Source organism: Ursus arctos, unplaced genomic scaffold (genome assembly GCF_023065955.2).
Source record: "Ursus arctos isolate Adak ecotype North America unplaced genomic scaffold, UrsArc2.0 scaffold_3, whole genome shotgun sequence".
NCBI classification, from domain to species: Eukaryota; Metazoa; Chordata; class Mammalia; order Carnivora; family Ursidae; genus Ursus; species Ursus arctos.
The window spans coordinates 81,660,789-81,685,437 of record NW_026622985.1 but is presented as its reverse complement, the minus strand read 5'-3'; the positions used below and the strand labels follow the sequence as shown (position 1 = coordinate 81,685,437).

The window sequence follows — 24,649 nt, the reverse complement described above, 5'->3', positions numbered from 1 at the left end:
TACAGTTGAAACTTTAGGACCATGGTATTAAACTTTATCCCTTCCTTATCTCACAAAAGCAAACTTGAATGGAAATAAGATAAACACTGCAAAGGGAGGTTAGGTTTTCTTTGAATATTTCCTGTTCCTAGATGATTACTTTTGCCCATCATCACTGGATTCTACTCCCCTCCCACCCCCGGCACTGTCAGGGAAAAAATAGCAATAACTGGCCAGGGGTACTGGACCTGTAATGAAATTAAATATAAATGTAGGGGTGTTTCTAACAAATAGGAAGCCTATTACAGAGACTTTCTCTCGAATATCTCAAATACTCATATTTGAAGAACACACTAAGATACGCCAAACATAATTTTTGTTTCCTCCATTGTAAAATGCTTTTGACTCCCTAGGCTTTCCTATTTAGCAAACAGGAACTTCTTGCCCTTCTCTGCTATGTTTTTAGTGGAGCAGAAGCCAAAAAGCTCTGCAGTGTTTACTTCCTTATTTGTCCAACAAATCATCATCAGTGAAGTCAGCAGCAAACTGAACAACCCTGGAAGGAATGTTTATTAACTAAACACTGTTCCAAGCCAGTTGAGGAGTACAAAAAATATGAGTCGGTTCTAAGTCTCAAGAATACAGAAACGACCAATTTTCCCTAAAACTTGGGCCCTTCCTACAGCCAGAAAGGTAACTTAAGTCCCTATACTAGCAAAGCTGTGCATGATCTTAACAGTTTCTCTTAAATGAGTATATTGATCAAGACATAGTTTTTATTTTATTTTATTTATTTTTAAAAAGATTTTATTCATAGGGGCGCCTGGGTGGCACAGCGGTTAAGTGTCTGCCTTCGGCTCAGGGCGTGATCCCAGCGTTATGGGATTGAGCCCCACATCAGGCTCCTCCACCATGAGCCTGCTTCTTCCTCTCCCACTCCCCCTGCCTGTGTTCCCTCTCTCGCTGGCTGTCTCTCTCTGTGTTAAATAAATAAATCTTTAAAAAAAAAAAAAGATTTTATTCATTTATTTGACAGAGAGAGAGCACAAGCAGGGCGAGGGGGCAGGCAGAGGGAGAAGCAGGCTCCCCGCTGAGCAAGGAGCCCAATCTGGGGCTCCATCCCTGGATCCTGGGATCATGATCTGAGCCAAAGGCAGACACTTAACCAACTGAGCCACTCAGGCGCCCCACAGACACAGTTTTTAAATATAACTGTTTCTAGCCTAGTAGTAGCATAAAGTTGCCAGTGGTTTTTGTTGTTCTCATTGTTATTCACCTTAACAATATATTACATGCCTTAAGATAAAGATTTGAAGCAAAATTAACAAATCATGAAAATACTTGTGACTTCCTCATCTTCAGGTTAAAAAAATATAGAATTCATTCTTGGAAATGGCATACATACATTTATACTTTCATTGATGGCATTTTAACAGTTTGGGAAGAGATTAATAATAATATATATTCTATTTATTTATACTCCAAAGTTTACTCTATTTCAAACATAGTAATCATTTATTTGCAAATATCATTACCAATTAAATAAGCAGTACCAATGTATAAGGCTGAGAGGCAGGTTTGTTTTTACAAAGCAATGGAGCCAGAAGCAATTCATTTTAAGTTAATTTAAAATTTATAAACTCAAAGAAGGCAGTACTGGTTCCATTTTCTTCAGTTGTAAAATAGTCAACCTATCTGATAAATGAGCACATAATAATGGATGATAACAGAGATAAGATTAAAATACATGAAAACAGAGGGGCGCCTGGGTGGCACAGCGGTTAAGCGTCTGCCTTCGGCTCAGGGCGTGATCCCGGCGTTCTAGGATCGAGCCCCACATCAGGCTCCTCCGCTATGAGCCTGCTTCTTCCTCTCCCACTCCCACTGCTTGTGTTCCCTCTCTCGCTGGCTGTCTCTATCTCTGTCAAATAAATAAATAAAATCTTAAAAAAAAAATACATGAAAGCAGAGAATGGAGAAAGTCTAGTTCTTTCTACTAAAAAAATCACCAAATTTCATTCCATAAGTTTTATACTGAGCACTAAGCTGTTTTTATTCACAATGTTTCTAATACCAAATGTGTGGGGTTTTTCTCACACCAGCTGTTTCTCCAATTTTCTGACACCAACTGGTATCCAACAATTCAATTCTGAGACTATCTACCTGAAGTTACCTAGTCAGATCCTTATAAGTTAAAGGGCTCAGTCCCACAAGACTATCCCCACTTCAGATTCCAACCCCAAGTCCCAGGCCACCTGTACTACTTATTTACTGCCTATAAACCTGAGAATCCCACAACCCCCCTCAGGTTCAATAATTCACCAGAGTGAGTGAGAGAATGGAGAGAGAGAGAGAGAGAGAGAGACAGAGAGAGAGCGAGAGAGAAAGTGTGTGTGCATGTGCCTGTGTTTTCTATGCCCTCTTCAGCACCTCAATGTTTAGGGCTTTTTTTTTTTTTTTTTTTGAGCCTCTACTACTTACACATGATTGATGAAAACACTGGCCACTGGTGATTGAACTCAACCTCTGACCCCTCTCCCCTCCCAGGAGGTCAGGGTGGGGGGTGGGGCTCAAAGTTTCAGCCCTCTACACACAGGGTTTGGTCTTTCTAGAAATCTGAAGCTTAGGGACCCCGGCCACCTGTTATCTCAGCATACAAAAAAACACTCTTATCCCTCCACCAAATTCTAAGAGTTTTAGGAAACAAAGACCAAATATTTATTTAAAAAAAAATTTTTTTTAAAGATTTTAATTTATTTATTTGAGAGCGTGCAAGCATGCGCAAGCAGGAGCAGGGGGGATGAGCAGAGGGAGAGAGAGAGGGAGAAGCCGACTCCCCACTGAGCAGGGAGTCCAAAGCCGGACTCAATCCCAGAATCCTTGGATCACGACCTGAGCCGAAAGCAAGAGCTGGATGTTTAACTGACGGAGCCACCTAGGCGCTCCAATATATTTTTTCCTATTATACCATAGAACCTATTCTGTTCTTTGTTACTGTGGGAGATTATTTTTTAAAAGAATACCATTCTATAAAATAAGAGATCCTTTTTAAAAATAACAAACCATACCAGAGCTTTAATATTCAAATAGATGTCATCCTCCAAAACAATTATCTTTGGAGATTATATCATGTTCTAATATTCACATTTCTTTCAAAACCAGATCATAAACCATCCAATAAAATCAGCAATTATGTAGCATCCACATCACACAGATGTTTCCAGTACAAATCTCCTCATTCATTGTAACTATTTACTAATATTTTTTAACGTATCCAACTATCCATTATGCCAAATTATGCCATTAAAAATGGTAATTTTCTATCAACAAAAATACATAAAGGAATAGGCCTGCAAAACAGAAGGTAACATTTAAAGCCTTTTTGTAACATTGTTTACTGCTACTCAGTGTTAGCATTCATAAACGAAAATGTGTGCTTCCATGGTTTCCCAAGACGGCAATTTAGATTTAGATATGCGAGTTCAAATATGCCTTTTTTTTGCTTTTCCAAGTATCATTATGGATCTATCTTATATAAAAGCAGCACATAATTCAACAAGCTAACAATCTTTACAGAGTAAAAAGAGGGGAAAAAAAGTAAACTAATAATTGGCGTAAGATTATATTCTTTTCAAAAAACTGTTTCTTGTATATATTTGAAATCACCTTAATAAACTAAGTTTGTTTAAACATACCATTTACAGCTTTCTCAATCAATTCTTCACAAGCATCAAAATCACCCTTCAACACCAGTTTATCATGTAGATCTGTTAACATGGGATGTTCCAGGGCAATCTTGGTTTTTTTTTGTAGCGATTCAAAGGCCTCTGTATAGTTGTGTTGTCTGAAGTGTTTTAGGCAAAGGCGAATAGCTTCCTGTTCACGGTACTACTGGAACACAAGAGAAAGTACGGAAGGAAGAGATCTGCTTAGTTATTACTGTAGGCAATAAGTGACAACTAACCTAACGTCAGTGTTTACTATGTGCTAAGCATTGTACTATTCATGAGTATCATTATTATTTCCACTTTGAAGGCAAAACTGAAGCTTAGTCAATTATAGTAACTTGCCAAAAGTCACAAAGGTATATAGCAGAAGGATACAAAAGAGATGAAGATATACAGATATACATATATATCCATAGGTATATATTTCATGAAGATGAAAGATATAAAAAGATGAAACTAAACCTAATTTTAGAGCCTGAACTTTTAAAAAAGCAGAGAAACTGTTAATCTAAGGCCACTTAAGATTGCAAAGACTGTAACTTCCACCGTGTTTACTCATCACATTACAATGTTGGTACTGAAAGCATAGAAACCATTAAATAATATATGTAAGTTATATTATGCTTTCTGTTCTTGGTTCTTAGTTCAAGTTATTATATGAAAAGCAAACATTATCAAGTGTTCTATGTATTTCAAAAATCACAAACAGGGCTTATGACTCAAAATGACGAGAAAAAGGTTACTTAAATTTTATATTTTTCTCTAAGCCTGGGCTACCTCATCTATTACACAGCTATAAAGTAAAAATCTCTATTAACTAGAATCCACAAAGAAGAATGTTCAATGTACTAACTCTCCCCTATTAGGATGAATGCCAAAAATACAAGCTCAGATAAAAACTTAAAAAAAAAAAAAAACAGTAACTTCAAGGATATTTTATGAAATTTGTGAACTTTCCACAAATTTCCTAAATAAAAATTAACAAAATTAACTAATGACAAAGCAGCAATGCATGCTAACCAAACAAAAATATGATTTACTCGTAAGCATTATTCTTTTAAAAGGCAAAAATGCTACCTTTTAGGAAGATTTATAAGAGTTGAAACACAAATCAATTTATAATTGGCTGATTTTTTTACTAATAAAATGTCAAAACATTTTTCCTTAAGCATTACACTTAACCAAGATTTTCCTTATTCAAATAACAAAAGATTGATTCTTTATCCAAATGAACTTTGTTATTTCTTACCCTTCGCTTCTAAATAAAGACTTATCACAACTATCTGGAACCATATTAAACAGTAATACCTTTGTATCATGCTGACTTCAGGACTGTGAATCATATCCATATTATAAGTTTTCTATCAGGTTGCACACGGATACATAGCAGGAGAAAATTTATGAAATAATAGAACCTCAACGCTTTAAAACAAGAAACTCAAAGAGGTGCAGACTTTATCTAATTTCTAGAGGTTCATAATAAATGCAGCAAACTTGAAAAGTGAGTAAGACTGAACAATTTTATGTTCTCAAATATAATCTTTCCACACTGTTGGGGTAACAAGTGAAATTTGCAACTTTCTACAGTATCAGGAGATTTGTGTGAGTATACTAAAATACACACATACATCACAGGCTAAAGGGAAAATTGTATTCAAGTATCACAGAAATGTAATTATTATTTTTTTTAAAAGAACCAATAGAATTTAGAAGATGCTAAGTATATACAACTATGTGCATAACACTGTAAAGGTGATTTTTAATGTTTAAAAATACTGTCTCTACCTTGAAAGATCTTACAGTATTACAGGAAATCCAAGAATATATGAAAAATACAGAAAAATATCAAAAGTCAGCATCTATTTTAAGTTGAAAATAATCAAATGCCAAAAATAAATTAGTCAAAGAGTTCCTCAATTAAACCAACCAGAAAAGAGCTGAAATTCTATATGAAAAACCTTAGAAAGAATTTACAGTGCCTCCCAATATCCTATGAGTAGATCGGTTCACCCTTACTTGCAAATAAAAGTAACAGGAGGTAGTGAATAGACTAAAGCTTTATCATCTCCTTGACAAGAAAGAGAGAGCCCCCCTATCAAAAAAAAAAAAAAAAAAAAAAAAAAAGCTATGAGAGTCGAATAAATATACATCAGAAACAAAAAACAAAGCATAAAAGGTATGCAAAAAAGCCAAAAGACCTATTTCTCAATAACTTAAACTCACATTTTTTCAGGCTGCATCTACTGTATAAAATGATCTCTGAACAAAATTGTTAAATATAATTTTTATACTTCCTATAAGCACAAAATCATTATATTTACAGAAGCTATTTCAAATTCTTTGAAGGAAAAGTAAATATTCCTATTTTACTCAACAAACACAACGGAGTAACGTATTATAAAAGCAGTACAGAATCAATGCGACCCCACTGAAAACTGTGTTTAAATTATTTCTATCAATATAGGTTGAAAACAAAATTCAGGATCAGATAGGTTTAATAATATACATAATGGCAGACTCTAGAGCTAGACGGCCTGAGTTTATATGCTGGCTTGGGCACTTTACAACTGTGAACTGTGTAGACTTGAGCAAGATACTCAAACTCTCAGTTGCTCCATTCCATCATCTATAAAACAGGGATAACAACTGTACCTATCTCATAGAGTGGTAATGATTAAATAAGTTATAAAGATTGCTTGGCAGCTGACAGAATGCAAATAATAAATGTCAGCTGATTAATCATTACAGTTGTTACTATTCTCAGTATTTTAAATTATTCCCAATGAAGACAAAAGCTTGACACATTTCTCCCTTTATAGGCATCAGAAACATAAAACCAGGATTTTAAAATACAGTCCTACCTTGCTATACCAGTTGAGACAGGGTTGTACTACATCTGGATCATCAATGCCACTAAGTTCAACATACCAGATGCTAAAGTTAAAGCTGGGTCCCCAGGATAAGAGTGGAACTTTGTGGAGAAAAGGAAGAAAGAAAAAAAAAAAATTAACATAGTTCAAATAAAACTTCTGCACAGTAAAATCACTATTCATGTCCATTTAAATTCATTCAACAAATTTTCAGAACATTTTCTATAAGCCTAACACTGTATTATTAGGTTCTGGGGCTACAGTAAAAAAAAAAAAAAAGAAAATACGATCCATGCCATCAAGGGGTTTAATTTATGAAAACACTATAAAATAAATTCAAAGTGCTCATTTATCTACCCCTCTAAAAACAGGACCAGGGCTAGATGATTTAGCAGTCAAATTTTATCAAACCCGCAAGAAACAAATAATCGTTATACAAATTAAACTGCATCAGAGGACAAAAGAGATCAAAAGTTCAATTACTTAACAAGTGGCATAACCCTGAAAACAAAATCAGAAGAAAAAGAATTTAAGGCTCGGGGCGCCTGGGTGGCACAGCGGTTAAGCGTCTGCCTTCGGCTCAGGGCGTGATCCCGGCGTTATGGGATCGAGCCCCACATCAGGCTCCTCTGCTGTGAGCCTGCTTCTTCCTCTCCCACTCCCCCTGCTTGTGTTCCCTCTCTCGCTGGCTGTCTCTGTCTCTGTTGAATAAAATAAATAAAAATCTTTAAAAAAAAAAAAAAGAATTTAAGGCTGATCTTAGCTATAAGTACAAATTCAAAAATTTTTTTAAAGTTGCGGGGCGCCTGGGTGGCTCAGTCGTTAAGCGTCTGCCTTCGGCTCAGGGCGTGACCCCAGCGTTCTGGGATCGAGCCCCACATCAGGCTCCTCCACTAGGAGCCTGCTTCTTCCTCTCCCACTCCCCCTGCTTGTGTTCCCTCTCTCGCTGGCTGTCTCTCTCTGTCAAATTAATAAATAAAATCTTTAAAAAAATAAATAAAGTTGCAAAAAAATTCTACCAGGTTTTCACTGTAACCAAATAGAGTTCATTCCGGGAATGGAAGGATGGTTCAATAATAGAAGCTATATTAGTGTAAATCATCACGTTAACAAAGTAAAAAATGTGTCTGATAACCTCACGTGGTGCTAAGAGTAAATTAATAAAATTTATTTTCTATGCATTAGAAAAAAAAACACCTCTTAATATGTAAGAAATAGAAGACAAAAGAAAACTACCTCACCTAAATTTTTTGTTAAATATCAAAAATTAAACCTAATGGAGAAACATTAAGTATTGCCACTCAAGTCAGGAACAAGACAAAGAAGCCCAATCATCTCTATTATTCAACACTATATGGGAGATCTTAGCCAAGCAGTAAAAGAAAAAAAAATTAAGAAAAAACAGAATAACTTGAAGATGATATAGCTATCTTCATAAAAAATTCAAGAGATGCAAATGAAAAACAAGATCGTATGCAAGGTAAACATGAAAATCAGTTTTCCCTCTACCTGTAATAACCAACTAGAAAATTTAATGAAAAGTCCCCTTTAAAATGGTCACAAGAGCTTACAATATCTCAGAATAAACTTTAATATAGGCAGGATCTATTGAAGAAAATATAAAATGTTACTTAAGAATTGAATAAATGAGAGGACATACTATGTTCTTAAATGGGAAAACTCAATATTGTAAACATGCCAGTTCCCCTCAAATTAATTATAAATTTAATGTAATCTCAATCAAAATCTCAGTGGTATATATTGAATTTTTTCTTAGTTTTAAAGATTTTACTTTTTAAGTAATCTCTACATCCAACATGGGGCTCAAATTCCCAACCCCAAGATCAAGAGTCTCATTGAGCTCCACCAACTGAGCCAGCCGGGTGCCCAATATCCATTTTTCTCTTCACATGTAATTGAACAAGCTGACTTTAAAAAAGGTCAGTAACACAAGAATATCCAAAAGAAAAGAAACATACTAAAAGTATACAGTAATTATAAGTTTGCTATTAGTGAGGGAAAAGGAAAGTAAATTACTGAAGCAAAGAGTGAATGCAAAAATCTAAGGGTTCAGAGGAGTTTACGGTAGGATGAAGGTTAACACTTCACTCCCGTAATGAAAGAACAGAGTAGAAGTTTTTAACATATGATCCACTGCCTCCTGGGGATCCCTGCAACCTTTTCAGGAGGTCCCAAGTGGTCAAAACCATTTTTCTCTAGTAAGACTAGGACTTTATCAGCCCCTTCCTCTTTTTAAACTGTACTGATATTTGCAATAATGGTGCAAAAGCAATGGTGAGTAAAACTTCCAGCACCTCAGGAGGACCATGAAAAGTAGTACCATGAAAATGCATCAGTATTTCTTTTTTTTTTTAAGATTTTATTTATTTATTTGACAGACAGAGAGACAGCCAGCGAGAGAGGGAACACAAACAGGGGGAGTGGGAGAGGAAGAAGCAGGCTCCCAGCGGAGGAGCCTGATGTGGGGCTCGATCCCAGAACGCTGGGATCACGCCCTGAGCCAAAGTCAGAGGCTTAACAACTGAGCCACCCAGGCGCCCCTGCATCAGTATCTCTTAATACAGTAAAGACTAAGCTGAATTCCTCACCATCATATACTTGCAGTTAAAAGAAAAAAAGGACAATTCATTTAAGAATGTCCTTGATGATGCAATAAAAATTTTAATAAGTCCCTATCATTAAGTACACATCTTTGTAATATTGTGTGTGACACAATGAGGAGTACACATAAAGCACTTTTGCTGCATACCAAAGCATAACGGTTACCTGAAGGAAAAGAATCTATACAATTGTTTATGAGCTAAAATACCCACTTGTCCTCTCCCTAGGCCCCCACAACAGGATACAACTTCCTTTTAAAAGAAAAACCGACAGATCATTTATGATTATTTAATTTCAGGTAAAGGCCAGATATTTACCTGTCATTCCAAAGAAAACAACAGACAGTATTTGCTGCCAAGAATAAAATTCAAGCTTTCAAGGAAAAATCACAATTTTGGAAAACCGGGGCACCTGGGTGGCTCAGTCAGTTGAGCATATGACTCTTGATTTCAGCTCAGGTCGTGATCTCATGGTCTTGGGATCGAGCCCCCTGTTGGGCTCTGGGCTCTACAGGGAGTCTGCTTGAAATTCTCTCTCCCCTTCCCTCAGCCCCTCCCCCACCCTCTCACTAATAAAAAAATAAATAAATCTTAAAAAAGAAAATAATTTCAGAAAATTGGTATCTAAGGTTGCGAATTTAACTATTTCCAGGCAATTAAGACTCTTCTGATGAGACTGGTGGTGATCTATTAATGAGTATGTTTTTTTTATATTACATAATGAAATGTTTCAACATTTAGAAGAGCTGCATAACTCAATGAACCGTATTTTCTAAATGAACAATGAATGATGTCAAAACCACACATGGATAAAAGTGTAAGACAAGCCAACAGATTTTTTTTTTAAGATTTATTTATTTTAGAGAGAGTGCAAGCAAGAGCGGCAGGGGCAGAGGGAGAGGGAGAGAGAATCTCAAGCAGACTCTGCACTGAGAGCAGAGCCCGACGTGGGCTTGATTCCACCAGCCTGAGACCATGACCTGATCCAAAACCAATAGTCGGACACTCAACCAACTGAACCACCCTGGCACCCTGCCAATGGATTTTAATGTAACACAAACAGGGTTCAGAATGAATAATATAACTACCTTTTAGAAACTAACACTTGTCAAGTTTTAAGTATCAAAACAGGATAGCTACCATACCTGATATCAGACCTACTGATTTCCAAGTCCACTGTTCTCTTTTAGTATATCATACTCAATGAAGAGCTAAGATGTTACTAGGTCAGATGATTTTCTATCTGTGTGAGTGAAGATACACACAGGCAGTAGCAACCAGTCATTAGGATATATGACAGACTCCTGGGATGTATAATATGGCTTTCAGTTTACATGTACAAACAACAAAACTTTCAGGAAGTTTTATACCAATGAATACTAAATTATCTTTTTTTAAAATTAATTAACTAATTTATTTGAGAGAGAGAGAGTGAGAGAAAGAGCACAAGCTGGGGGGGATGGGGAGAGGCAGAGGGAGAAGCAGACTTCCTGCTAAGCAGGGAGCCCCATGCGGGGCTCAATCCCAGGAACCTGGGGTCATGACCTGAGCCAAAGGAAGATGCTTAACTGACTGAGCCACCCAAGCACCCCTAAAGTAGGATTTTTTTTTTTTAAGATTTTATTTATTTATTTGACAGAGATAGAGACAGCCAGCGAGAGAGGGAACACAAGCAGAGGGAGTGGGAGAGGAAGAAGCAGGCTCATAGTGGAGGAGCCCGATGTGGGGCTCTATCCCGTAACGCCGGGATCACGCCCTGAGCTGAAGGCAGACGCTCAACCGCTGTGCCACCCAGGCGCCACTAAAGTAGGATTTTCAACCCAAGTCCAAAAGAACATAGTCTCTAAGTGTAACCAGACATTAGTTAGGAATTTCAAGTTCCAGGTCCATGTTCAGTAAGATTCGGAGGAAAATATCCTCCTATTATATCTTACTCAAGTCCCAGTAAAATGTTCATTTATTAAAAAACCCTTTTCAGCAATTGTGTTTTTAGCAAGATTTTGCCTGTATACTGGATGGCCCAACAGAAACATTTCTAAAATAATATTAATTGTAATTCTTAAAACCTTTCAAAGAACAATGTTGAGAAGGTTAATTAGGAAGTCATCTCACAAGAACATCATATATTAAAGATGAATGAAGAGTACTGCTAATTTTTAACAGATTGAAGGGATATATACAGAATAAGCAGAGTGATGTACACCCACTTCAAATTTTACAAATGATTTTTGTGGCATTAATAACTTCAATAATGCAAATAGACATACTATGCATTATATGTCAAAACTAAATGTGAACTGCAGCTCCAAGCACATGTTCTTTGCTTCCCAATGAAAGATGCCTTTGCTCCCACCTCAAATAAAGATTAGAAACTCCTAATACAAATCCTAAAGTTAAGAGTTTGTATCCTAGGGGCGCCTGGGTGGCACAGCGGTTAAGCGTCTGCCTCCACCTCAGGGCGTGATCCCGGCGTTCCGGGATCGAGCCCCACATCAGGCTCCTCCACTGTGAGCCTGCTTCTTCCTCTCCCACTCCCCCTGCTTGTGTTCCCTCTCTCGCTGGCTGTCTCTATCTCTGTCAAATAAATAAATAAAATCTTTAAAAAAAAAAAAAAAAAGAGTTTGTATCCTAGGATTCAACCACCAGTTTTCCTCATTGGACAATCAGACACAGCTATGATCAGGATCAGTGCCTCTCACTCTTTTTCATAATGACATGCATAGAAAGTGGTAATATTTTTATGGCAAATATGGGTATGAGGCTGCAGGCTCCTGATACTCTAGGATCAAGGCGGGGTCAACATCTCAACACACAAAATGCATCTGTGGCATATTCAGTGTGCTTTGGCAGTATCACTTACGAAGCTTTTATCTAGATGGCTAAAATAGCTATTAGAAGATACTAGTAATTTCAAAGTTCTGAAAGATCCTAAAAATTCAAGACTAACCACTCTGAAAGGATGCATCCATTCTACTATAGAATTAGTGAGTACACAAAACACTTAGCACAGTAACTGGAACATAGTAAGTGCTCAATAAATACTAGCTATTATTATAAGCTATTACTACTGTATTAATTTTCCTCTTAATAGTACACTTTTTAAAATGTCACCTTTCCACCTGCTTTCATAAAAGGCCACCATCAGGTCACCCCTTCCAGACTTAGTACTCATTCTAGACTTCTAAATACTTCTGAGGATCCAGAATGCAGGCCAAATCCAGCCAGAGCTGAAGCTTCTCCCTAAAGCCCCCACAACCATCCAGTCTGCAAAAATAAAAAAAAATCCACAGAAATCCAAGTCATTCTAACAATTTAGCCCATGCAGGTAAACAAATTTCTCCTAAATCACCACCAAGAGAGAGCTACACATCACTCAAGTGCTTTTTCAGAATTTTTTTTTTAAAAACATGGTGATAAACTAAAAATATTAACCCAACATAAAGGCTTTGAGTTTCACGTTTTCACATTATATTATTTTCAAAGAAAATGTATCAAGAGAATGTTGAAAAGACTAGAAAGCAAGCACAGAGCAGACCACTATTAACATCTTTCAACAGAAGAAATATGAGGTTAGCTAAATATTAATATCCTAAATATCAAATGAGTTAATTAGTACCTACAATTATTTGAAAAGCTCCAATTAACATTTTGTCTGAATACCATAAACTAACCCAGGGTTAAGCAGAAGACATCATAATGCCCTGTAATTAAAGGCTGACAGGAAGGGCTGGAAAGAGGTCCAATTTCTTATCTTTGGGCAGCTGAACGTCTAACTCATCCAGAAGAGACCGGTGTTTTATAAATTTTTAAGGGAAGAAACTATGCAACTTCCCTAAGCAGACATTTATTCATACTTCTTCTAATGAATAATACTAGAGGACTGAGAACTATAGAAGCAGTAGCAGTAGGTCGTTTCCTTCAAAGCAAACCAATGACTGTAAATACTGTGCAAAAAAGCACAAATAAAAGATTCTGAACATAAAAAGAGAAATTTCATTTTGCATGATGAAGCAAAACAGAACTTGATTAAGCACTTTAAATTTTAATATAACCTAAATTTATTATAGGAAAATATAAGATATTTTACTGCTTGTATAATTGAAATATGTGAACAGAGAAATAGTAAATCTATGCTAGGGTCAGTAGGAACTGGGTGGTCTGCATACTGAGGAAAGAAGTACTCAGTACAAAAAAAAAAAAAAAAAACAAAACCAACCAAGAGTTAAACTTAGTCAAAAAATTTGCTGGTTCATAGATTCTCATAGGAAAACAGGAAACAGGTTTTTACTTACAATTATTTACTTTAACAACAGAAACTAAAGTCAGAAAAGAAAGTAACACACCGGATAGCCCAACTATTGTTAAAAGCAGTTTTTCCTCTATAGTAGTCTTTATTAAGACCATAGATATTCTTTTTGCCCAAGAGAATTATTTGATCCAATGAAATGAACAGGCTACCTCTTGATAGGTTGGCAAAAAATGACTATGAAGTACACTGCTTGTTCCAAAAGAGAAATTTTTCTCCCAAATCAAAACTTTGGATTCTGGCTTTTATTAATATTCTCCGAAGGATCTGATTAATTTTAATTTTAACATAACATTTCCAGTTATACAACATAGATGCAGATTACAAATTGAAAGATTCAAGTCTTCAACTTTTCTACCTTAAAAAAAAAAAATCCTAAAGAAAAGCAAAATAACCCTAAAAATACTAAAGTTGAGGAGACATTACAAATACTGTCTTAAGCTAAATAAATACGTGCCTTAGGTAGTATTTTTCCAAACATTACATTGCACCATATTAGTGGGCCACAAAATTAGTTTAATGGGTTTGACCAACATTTCACTAAAAAAAAAAAGACATAAAAAAGCAGAATGGGGGGAGGGGTAAAAAAAAAGAAAAACAAACAGAAAACAACCGTAATACTGCCTTAAGAAATTCATCAGTATTTAGTTTTAGAATATTGTAACTTTACAATAACTTGAGAAACCTTCCATAAAACAATCAAAGCTGAACTAAGTCACTTATCTCATTAAACCTTCTAAGAAAACTTTCAAATGAAAAAATATTTGGAAAAGGTTCCACTTGAAATAATCGTCACTTAGTTACAGATTTATAAAGCAGGGAACAGAAAGCTTTTGCTGCAAAGGGCCAAGCAGTAAACACTTTGTCTCTTGCAACTAACTTTGTAGAGCAAATGCAAGACAGACATTACAACCAGTTAATAACCAGTGTGGCAGTGTTCCCATAAAATCTTATTTTAAACAACAGGAGTTCTGAAGGCTTCAGCCCACAGGCTGTAGTTTGCTGACTGATGGTATAAAAAATTTATTTCTATTTCAGAATGCTAAAAACCTTACCTATTTTAATGAATCGACAAGGGAACATCTGTTCATCAATTTTATGCTTCAAGGTGAATGTTTCTTTGTTATAATCATTCTTTAAGCCACTGTAAAAAACAATAGGTTATCAAATCTGACTTTATAATTTAGTAAACACACAAAAACATAAATCATACTCAGATCTTAAGGTTAAACAGAATTCATAACCAGGAAAATGTAAAGAAGTAGTCAAAGGGACGCCTAGGTGGCAGTTGGTTAAGCGTCTGCCTTCGGCTCAGGTCATGATCCCAGGGTCCTGGGATCGAGTTCTGCATGGGGCTCCTTGCTCAGTGGGGAGCCTGCTTCTCCCTCTGCCTGCCACTCCCTCTGCTTGTGCGTGCTCTCTCTCTCTCTCTCTGATAAATAAATAAATAAATAATCTTTTAAAAAAAGAAAAAAAGGAGTCAAACATGAGAATATAGGTCAAAACTTACACCTTCGCATCAACTGCATTATAACTGTGTTCACTTACTTACATGAGGGCTAATGAAAAATGTTCAGTGTCAATTAAAGGATGTGGCTACAGTGCATAGAAATTTTGTGTGAGAGGACTTAGTGCCCTTAGTGTATAACTGAATATAACATAAAATATATAAACAGTAAGAAAAAAATTAAAAATAATTCACGTCCATATCTGACAACTTAGAGCCAAATATTTGAGTCTGTGAATTAAGTTTTTAAAAATTCTGATGAAGATGTTAATAATGCTCCTTTTATAGCTCAATAAATTTTCAAAGACACTCTCACTCCATTGGTTTACTAGCACCACCTTCATCCTAAATAAAAATAAACCCTTATCACCTCTCTACATTAACAGCTAGGATTTAAACACAAGTATTTATGGGAAAATCAGTTACCTTCAGGTTGCCTTATGTCCTAAATACTTTCATAACTTAAATTAAATGCAGTATAGATGTAATATTTACTTATATCAAACACTGTGCTAATGGGACATATTATATCACAAATATATTCTAAAACACCATGGCTTTATTTGTCCATTCTACTGGCTCTCTGATTTTTTCATCATCTAGGGGGCAAATAAACACTTTCATTCCTCATGGTCTATGTCTTTAAAACTCAAATTTACTAAGCTCCTTCCAAGTGGCAGCACTGTGGTAGATATAGTCACATACTTTTTCTCTTTTTAGTCTCCAATTTATACTAAATTCCCAAAATACTGTTTCTGGTTAGGGCAATCAATCTTAATGTTTTGGATAGAGTCTGCATCTATATTTTTTAAGATTTTATTTATTTAATTGTCAGAAAAAGAGAGAGACGGAGCATAAGCAGGGAGAGCGCCAGGCAGAGGGAGAAGCAGGCTCCTCAATGGGCAAGGAGCCCGACGCAGAACTCGATCCCAGGACCCTGGGATCATGACCTGAGCAGAAGGCAGACGCTTAACTGACTGAGTCACCCAGGCCTCCCTAGAGTATATATTTTTATAGCAAAGATTTTTAATAAAGCTGAAAATATTTCTGAGGTCATTTACAGTTCAAAACTAAGATCGAAAAGTAAGTAGGGGGGAAAAAAAACCCAAGTTTTATTTTCTTCTTTAGTAACAATATTAAGTAGTGGCTGGTGGTTAAAAAAAACAGGGCTACCTCAAGCCACAATTTTAAAATAAGGCACTAGAAATACAATAGTAGAAATATTCTTTTCTCCCTTAAAAGAAAGATCAAACCATGCAGATTTAGCCACAAAGAGATAAAACTAAGACTGTAGCTTGTTCAGAAGACAACTCTTTCTTCCCCATAATCATAACTCACCTGGATAACAGCTCTGTCATATTTTCTTCATTCATTCCACCAAAGACTTTAAATTTCTTCAAATTGCAGACATGAGTTTTCTCATATTTTCCAAATGTGATGTTCTGGACTATAGCAGGCCTTTCAAGTTTCAGAATCAAGTACTAAAAAAAAGAAACAACCAAATTATATCCTCCTTTGTTTAGAATAAATAGTTAAACAACTTTAAAAGTTACAACTTTGGACAATTAGCTGAAGAATGCATAAGATCCATCCTATCCATCCTACACTGGTAGACCTGTGTTTTTAATGCTAAAGAACAGTATGACACAGCCCTGTATAGGCTGCCATACCACCACCACTTCTTCCCAACAAACTACATCATCCTGAACTGTAGATGAAGGGGGAGAAAAGGACGAGTAAGATAACTTCTAATGGCAGTATGCCATTCAATAAAAGATATAAACAGACTATGAATTACCAAATAAAACAAGATTAGATTGCAAAAGTAGCAATCACATATTCTCATCAATCACACCCTGATAGCAAATTCAATGTTCAAAATCAGTGATAAAATTTTAAACTTAAAAACAAACTTAGGAGATTTACTAACCAGCCCTACCAATTTTATAAATTAAAAAATCCTGACCTACTATAGATACATCTAATGCAGCTCAAGATTTCCTGTTACACACTGGATAAAATGGGGTCGGTTAATTACAGAACACATTTTACATTATGTAGACTGTTTCAATTATAAAAATCAAGACGGAAATTACTACTGGTTGAGCATACGGAAAAAAAGCTATTCAGAAAAATGATTCAGGGGCACCTGGGTGGCACAGCGGTTAAGCGTCTGCCTTTGCCTCAGGGCGTGATCCCGGAGTTATGGGATCGAGCCCCACATCAGGCTCCTATGCTATGGGCCTGCTTCTTCCTCTCCCACTCCCCCTGCTTGTGTTCCCTCTCTCGCTGGCTGTCTCTATCTCTGTTAAATAAATAAATAAAATCTTTAAAAAAAAAAAAAGAAAAATTATTCAGATGTTTTGTTACAGTGGCTTCATGCTAATAATGGGTAATACAGGTGACAAAGGCAGGATAAAAATAAAATTGGTGGTTGGTCCTACTTCATAACATGCAGAGAAAACTATCCCAAGATGGATCAAAACTGATCCAAAATCTATCCTTTAGGATCAAAGACCCACATGTAAGAGCTAAAACTCTGAGATGAAAATAGAGGTAAATATGAGACTCTATATTTGGCAATGATTTCCTAGAAATGACACCAAAACCTAAAATAAATTATACTTCACCACAATTAAAACTTTTGTACATCAAAGGATACTATCAAGAAAGTGAAAATATAACCTATTGAATGGGAGAAAATATTTGCAAATAATAAACCTAATAAGGGTTTAGTATCCAGAAAATATAAAAAATTCTTACAACTAAACAACAAAAAAGACAAGCTAATTTAAAAACAGCAAAGGACCTCAACACTCCTCTCCCCAAGATAAACAAATGGTCAACAGGCACAGGAAAAGATATATCACTAATCATCAGGGAAATGCAAATCAAAATCACAATGAAATATAACTTCACACCCGCACTAGGATGGCTATAATGAAAAACAAACAAACAAAATAAGTGTTGACAAGGATGTAGAGAAACTGGAACTCTCTAAGACATTGCTGGTAGGAATGAAAATGGTACAGATGATGTAGAACATAGTTTGGCAGTTCCTCAAAAAGTTAGACATAGAATTACTACATGACCCAAAAGTTCTACTCCTACATATATACTCACGAAGTGAAAAAAGGAATTCAAACAAACACCTGTAAACAAATGTTCAGAGCAGTGCTACTCACAATGGCCAAACGGTAGAAACAACCCAAATGTCCATCAACTAATAAATGGAAGAACAAAATGATGTAATTCTATAAAATGGAATACTATTCAGCCATAAGAAGGAATGGAGTACTGACAAATGGTATGACATGGACAAACCTCAAAAACATGCTAAGTGAAAGAGTCGGACGTAACAGGTCATGCATTGTATGATTACATTTATATGAAATAACCAGAACAGGTAAATCCAAAGAGGTAGAAAGCAGATTAGTAATTGCCAGAAGCTGTGTTAAGGGGAAAAGGAGAGGCTACTTAATGGGTACCATGGGTCCTTACAGAGTGATTAAAAATATTTTGGAACTAGATAGATAGTTGCACAACACTGTGAATGTATCAAATGCCACTGACTTGCACATTTTAAAATGGTCAATTTTATGTTATGTGACTTTTTCCTCAATAAAAGAATGAAGCTGATGTTGACATGAAAGATGATGACGATGATGATGATGATAAAATCAAAGTGAATATTTTGTGAGCACTAACTCCCTTGTCTGGCTCACTGCCTGGATTTTTATATGTATTCTCTCACTTTAGTAGGAGTAAGAAATAGGAGTAGTATTTTAATAATAATTATCCTCTTTATCCTTGTCACACAGATGAAAAAATTTTGGCTTAGAAAGGCTAATTAACTTGGCCATTGTTACAACGCTAATCAATGGCAGATGTGACATTAAAAATCAGTCAGTCTGACTGACTGATACTGTTGGTTGGCTGACCCAACCACCATTTTCAACCCAATTCTTCCTAGCCACCTTCCAGCCAAAGGACAAAATGCTGAGATGTAAGCAGAGGTAAGTTCTGCTCTCTGAAACAATATGCTACCTCTATTTGAACAGTAGCAACTGCCACAACCACTGTGTAACCATGAAGGAAAAAATCAAGAGAATCTCAGAGATAGCCAACTATAAGCCACTCAGCTTTCACGAGAAACTGCCTAACTGTAGTTTTCTTGGGGAGGAGGCAGGGGGCAGGAGGGACCAAATTTGTTTAATCCACCGTCTTAGGAACTTCTGTTATTTGAAGTTAAAACCATCCCTGCTGATTACTGACCCCAGAGCCAAGGCTTTAACCACTGCACCATAACAACTGTTTAGGTTTATATACTGTTTACATCTTAAGTAGCAATTAAAATTTCTTTATTATCAAAAGTGCCATAAAAATTAAGATTCCTATTCTTTAGTCATTGATTCTTTTTATCTATATGAAAGTATGGTATGGTAATATGATTTTTGGGAATTCGAAGTTTCTTAGGAATACAACCGTATGTTAGAGAACAGACTGCACACGTAAGCAAGGGAGTATTCACATCTCTTTCTCATTAATCCACACTCCCCCTCCTTCCTTTCTCCTCCTTTCTCTAGTTATCCTTTAAAGTCTCAGTTTAGAAGTCAGCCTCCCCATGGGGCGCCTGGGTGGCTCAGTCGTTAAGCGTCTGCCTTCGGCTCAGGACATGATCCTGGAGTCCTGGGATCGAGCCCTGAATCAGGCTCCCTGCTCTGCTGGGAGCCTGCTTCTTCCTCTCCCACTCCCCCTGCTTGTGTTCCCTCTCTCGACGGCTGTCTTTCTCTGTGTCAAATAAATAAAATCTTAAAAAAAAAAAAAAAAAAAGTCAGCCTCCCCTAACAACTGGTTAGGTACAGTGTTATAACGAATAAAAATGGGTTTTTATACAATCTGACGTGCACCACCATCATCCTATATACAATACCCCTAAGTCCAATAGGAAGTAATTATGCATATATATAATTTTATTAATAACCAAGTAGAATTTTTGTTATTAAAAAGTTACATAAGGGGGCACCTGAGTGGCTCAGTCAGTTGAGCATTCAACTCTTGATTTTGGCTCAGGTCATGATCTCGGGGGTCGTGAGATCGACCCTGCAGAGGGATCCCCACTGAGCGTGGAGCCTGCTTAAGATTCTCTCCCTCTCCCTTTCCTTCTGCCTCCCCCCAACCCCACTCGTGTGCATTCTCTCTGTTATTTAAAAAAAAAAAAAGTTACACAAGTAAAATGTAAACTCTCTAATCTGAAGCAAAACACCATGATCTGACAGAAACACACCTCAGGGAAAAATTTTAATGTTTGGGGTACGTGGCTGGCTCAATTGGTAAACATGTGACTCTTAATCTCAGGGTCTTGAGTTACAAGCCCCAAATTGGGGGTGGAGCCTAGTTTAAAAGAAAAAATTAAGAAACCTAAATGTTCTGGGAAACCAGTTAATTAAGTTTGATACACTCATGCAATAAAATATTTAAAAAATTTTAATGTTTAATCACATTTTGACTTTATTCATAAATTTCTGATTTCCATTTTTCTGACTCTTGAGCATAAATGCTGAGTAGTGCTACTGTTAAACAGTGTTTCCCTTAATTAAATAGGTTTTCATTATTTTTAATTTGGAGAAATAACTGCTGTAGATATAGTAATAAAAACTAAAAAAAAAAAGTTCATTAAGAACCAACATTTTAGAAATACTATTTTAGAATCTATCATAGCAGGTCAAGGGCACGCTGCCCCAAGATGGGCCACTTTGGCATAAAGATTATTTTGAGTTAAAAGTAAACAAAACCCAGCAGATGCAGGAAAAGCTCTCTGCCTCTCCCTAAACTGCTAAGCTGGGGAAAAGAGCCTGTACCAGGAAAAGAGCTATTAAGAGAGGCTCCCCTTTACCTAAAGAACTTAACTGCAGAATTCCAAACCTTGTTTTTCCAAACATCTCCCTTCATCTTCTCACTAATGAACTTTCTCCCCTTTGTATCCTTAGAACCTACCCCTCGCCTTAGCTCATGTAAGCTTTGTGTTGCCTCACTGTCTTTGGAATTTCATGTCTGCATGGACTCCCCATATGTACACCTGTTAAATCTGATTTTCTCCTGTTAATCCGTCTCATGGTAATTTGATTATAGAAGGAACACCGTGGAGAGGAAGGTCTTCCTCCCTGACACTATATATCAACCTTTGAATTTTAACTATGTAAGTATGAATATATTAATTTTAAAATACAACATAATGCATCACAATCTCCTTTCCAAAGGGGGGAGGTACCACAGAAAATCAAAGAACTATCACAATGGTTTGTTAATTCAGCCACAGAATTAAGCAAGCAATGAAAAAAAAATTTTCCTGTTCAAAACTTGCTCACAATTTCAGTCTTCAGATATTTTCTTCAATGTGAGAAAGGTGATTTTAAAAATCCTTTTTAATCATATAAATAATTACAATTTATAAGAAATAGGGTGATAAAAAAGGAAGAAAATGGGTCAGGGAGCTAGTGGTAGTAGGACTTACTCTAGAGCTTTAGATGGGTTTAGCAATGAAAGTGCTTCAAGGGTGCTTAAAGGATGAAGCAGTATATTATTAGTTTCCTCAAACTGCCATAACAAATTATCACAAACTTGGTGGTTTCAAACAACAGAAACGTATTCTCTCACAGTTTGGGAGCCCAGAAGCCCGAAATCAAGGTGTTGGTAGGACCATTTCCCTTGGAAAGCTCTAGGAGAGGATCCTTCTTTTCCTCTTCCAGTATCTAGTGGCATCTGGTATTCTCGGCTTGTGGCAGTGTAACTCCAATCTGCCTCCATGTTCACATGGCCTTCTTCCTGGTATCTTTCTGTGTTGAACAAAGATACTCCTCATTGGGTTTAGGGCCTAAGCTTAAGCCAGGATGATCTCCCCTTGAGATCTTTAAATTAATTACATCTGCTAAGACCTTAAGGTCACATTTTAGGATTCCACATATCTTTGCAGGGGGCTCACTACTCAATCTACTACACAAAACCAGCAAGGTCAAATGGCATGTGTTGAGACCGAAGAGGTAAGCAGTCACCAGGGCATTCTATGCCATTATAAGGAGTCTGAATTATAAACACAATGGGATCTATTAAACACAATGGAAAGCCAAGATCTGATCAACATTTAACGCGCACACACACACACACACACAGTATGCTTTGTGGAGAATAAATCAAAGGAACTGACAGACCAGTTAGATGTTGTTACAGTAATTCAAGCAAGAGATGAGACGAAGACTTAGACTAGACTGGTATGGAGATGAAGAGCGTTAGACAGCTCTGACATATTTTGGAGACAGAATAAATGGAATTTAGTGATAACTGGATGTAGGAAGGGGAGGGAGGTATCAAGGATGATGATTTAGCTTCTAACTCGAGTAACGGGGTAATTGGGAATATCATTTAATTGAAAGGGCTGGCAAAGAAACAGGTAGCATGGAAATAAGACTACAAAAGTCCAGATCCATGTAAGCTATGTAATAACCTCAGTGTCTGAAAACAACATTTATGTGATTTATGAGGTCTTAAGATTCTGTGAGTTCAATGGACAGTTCTTCCAATGGTAGCTCCTAAACTCAATCATGTTGCTGTATCATCTGGTAGACTGGCTGGAGAAGCGGGCTTAGTAGGAATGGAAATGAGGAAGCTGAACTTTGCTAAGGCAATTGAGCCTCTCCATGTAGGGCTGTATCCTCAAGGAGGTCTGGTGGGCTTTCTTCAGAGCATTGTGCTCTCAGAGTTCCAAGAGATCGCAGAGCTATAAAGCCTCCTGAGGCCTTGCTCAGAAGCTGCAATAACATTTTTATAGAATTTCCTGGTAGTGAAAGCAAGTCACAAGGCCAGTCAGTCAGGATTTGTAAGGTAGAGGAATAGACTGCCCATCTTGCTGTAAAAGAGCTGTAACATCCGACCAGATTATGAAATTTGGACTTTATTTCAGGTACAGTAGAGAAACACAATAGATTTTAAGGTGTGGAGTAACAACAACAAAATCAATACCCATTCAGGATTAGAAACCCTCAGAAAACTATACAAAAAAGGCAACTTTCTCAACTGAGAGAAGACATCTATAAAATATCTACAGCCAGCATCATACTTAATAAAGATTCCCCCCAATATTAGGAGAAAGAAAGTTGGAGCCAGGGGGGAGTAATACAGAAGATGAGAAGATATTTGCAAATCAAATATCTGATAAATTACCTATATACGAGACATTAAAAAAACTCAAGATTCAACAGTAAGAAAACACCAAATTTTTAAATGGACAAAGCTTTGAATAGCCACTTCATCAAAGAACATTTAAGGAAGGCACAACAGGCATATGAGAAGATGGTCAACATCACTAATCATTTTTAAGATGCAAATTAGAACCACAAACACTCGTACATTACTTTTCATTGTATCTTTATTTGTAATAGCCAAAAACTAGAAACAAACTAATGTCCATCAACAGGTAACTGGATAAACAAACTGATACGTAAGATACAAGAGAATTCAGCTAGGCAACAAAAATGGATAAATTATTGACACAAACAATACAGATGAATTTCAAGATATCTTTGAGTGAAATCAGACAAAAGAAATATATACTATATTTTTCCATTTACATAAAATCCTAGAAAATGTGAATGAATCAATAGTGAAAGAACACAGATCTGTAGTTACCTAGAGATGGGGATGGAGGTAAAGTGAGACAAATTAAAAGGAGATATGAGAAACTTCTGGGATAGTAGATATGTCTAATATTTTAAGTGTGGTGGTATTTTTAAAGGTATATGGATGAAAAATTTTCAAACTGTACACTAAAAATGTCAAGCTTATTGTATATCAATTATACCTTAATAGCTATTTAAAAATTATAAAAGTTAGTATTAAGAAAATGAATAAGGGGTGCTTAGGTGGCTTAGTCGGTTAAGCGTCCAACTCTTGGTTTTGGCTCAGGTCATGATCTCGTGTCCTCAGTGCTCAGGAGGAGTCTACTTGGATATTCCCTATCCCTCTGCCCCTCCCCTCACCTGCGCTCCCATGCACATGCTCTCTCTCTCCCTAAAATAAATAAATAAATCTTTAAAAAATATGAATAAGCAAGCCACAGACTTAGAGAAAATATTTGCAATACATAATTAAGAATTTATATTGAGAAAAAATATAAGCAATTCCTACAACTCAGTAATAAAAAAAGCAAACAACTCCATTTTTTTAAAAGGAGTAAAGAATTCACAGAAAAGATAAATGAATAGCCAATAAGCAAATGGAAAAAAGTTCTTAAATCATTAGTCATCAAAGAATTATAAATTAAAACCACTCCACACCAACAATAATCACTAAAATTAAAATGTGTTTCAATGCCAAATGTTGGTGAGGCTGTGAAGCAACTGGCAGTCTGATAATTTCATAGAAAGTAATATATCTCTACCTTAAAATGCAGTAATTCTACCTCTAGATATATACCCAAAAGAATAAAAAATACATATTAGTAGTAAAATCTTCTAAAAGAATTCATATATAAGCTTTATTTATAATCACCAAAAACTGAAACAATGCAAATGTTCAAAAATAGAAGAATGGGTAAACAAATTATGGTATAGGATGCCTGGGTGGCTCAGTCAGTTGAGCATCCA

The 24,649-nt window shown here is 36.2% G+C and overlaps 1 protein-coding gene across 17 annotated transcripts in view; it reads right to left on the bottom strand.

The window, feature by feature from the left end:
* Nucleotides 1-24,649, bottom strand: part of MKLN1 (muskelin 1) — a 339,272-nt gene that overhangs the window by 109,333 nt on the left and 205,290 nt on the right. For all 17 annotated transcript variants that reach the window (XR_008956433.1, XR_008956436.1, XR_008956431.1 and 14 more), the window contains 4 exons: nt 16,350-16,492; nt 14,560-14,648; nt 6,569-6,678; nt 3,675-3,867 (listed from right to left, as the gene is read on the bottom strand). Coding sequence is in view for 5 of the 17 variants with exons in the window: in XM_044388340.3 (XP_044244275.1) it covers nt 3,675-3,867; nt 6,569-6,678; nt 14,560-14,648; nt 16,350-16,492 (535 nt within the window). In the remaining 12 variants the exon portion in view is untranslated. The remainder of the gene's footprint in view (nt 1-3,674; nt 3,868-6,568; nt 6,679-14,559; nt 14,649-16,349; nt 16,493-24,649) is intronic.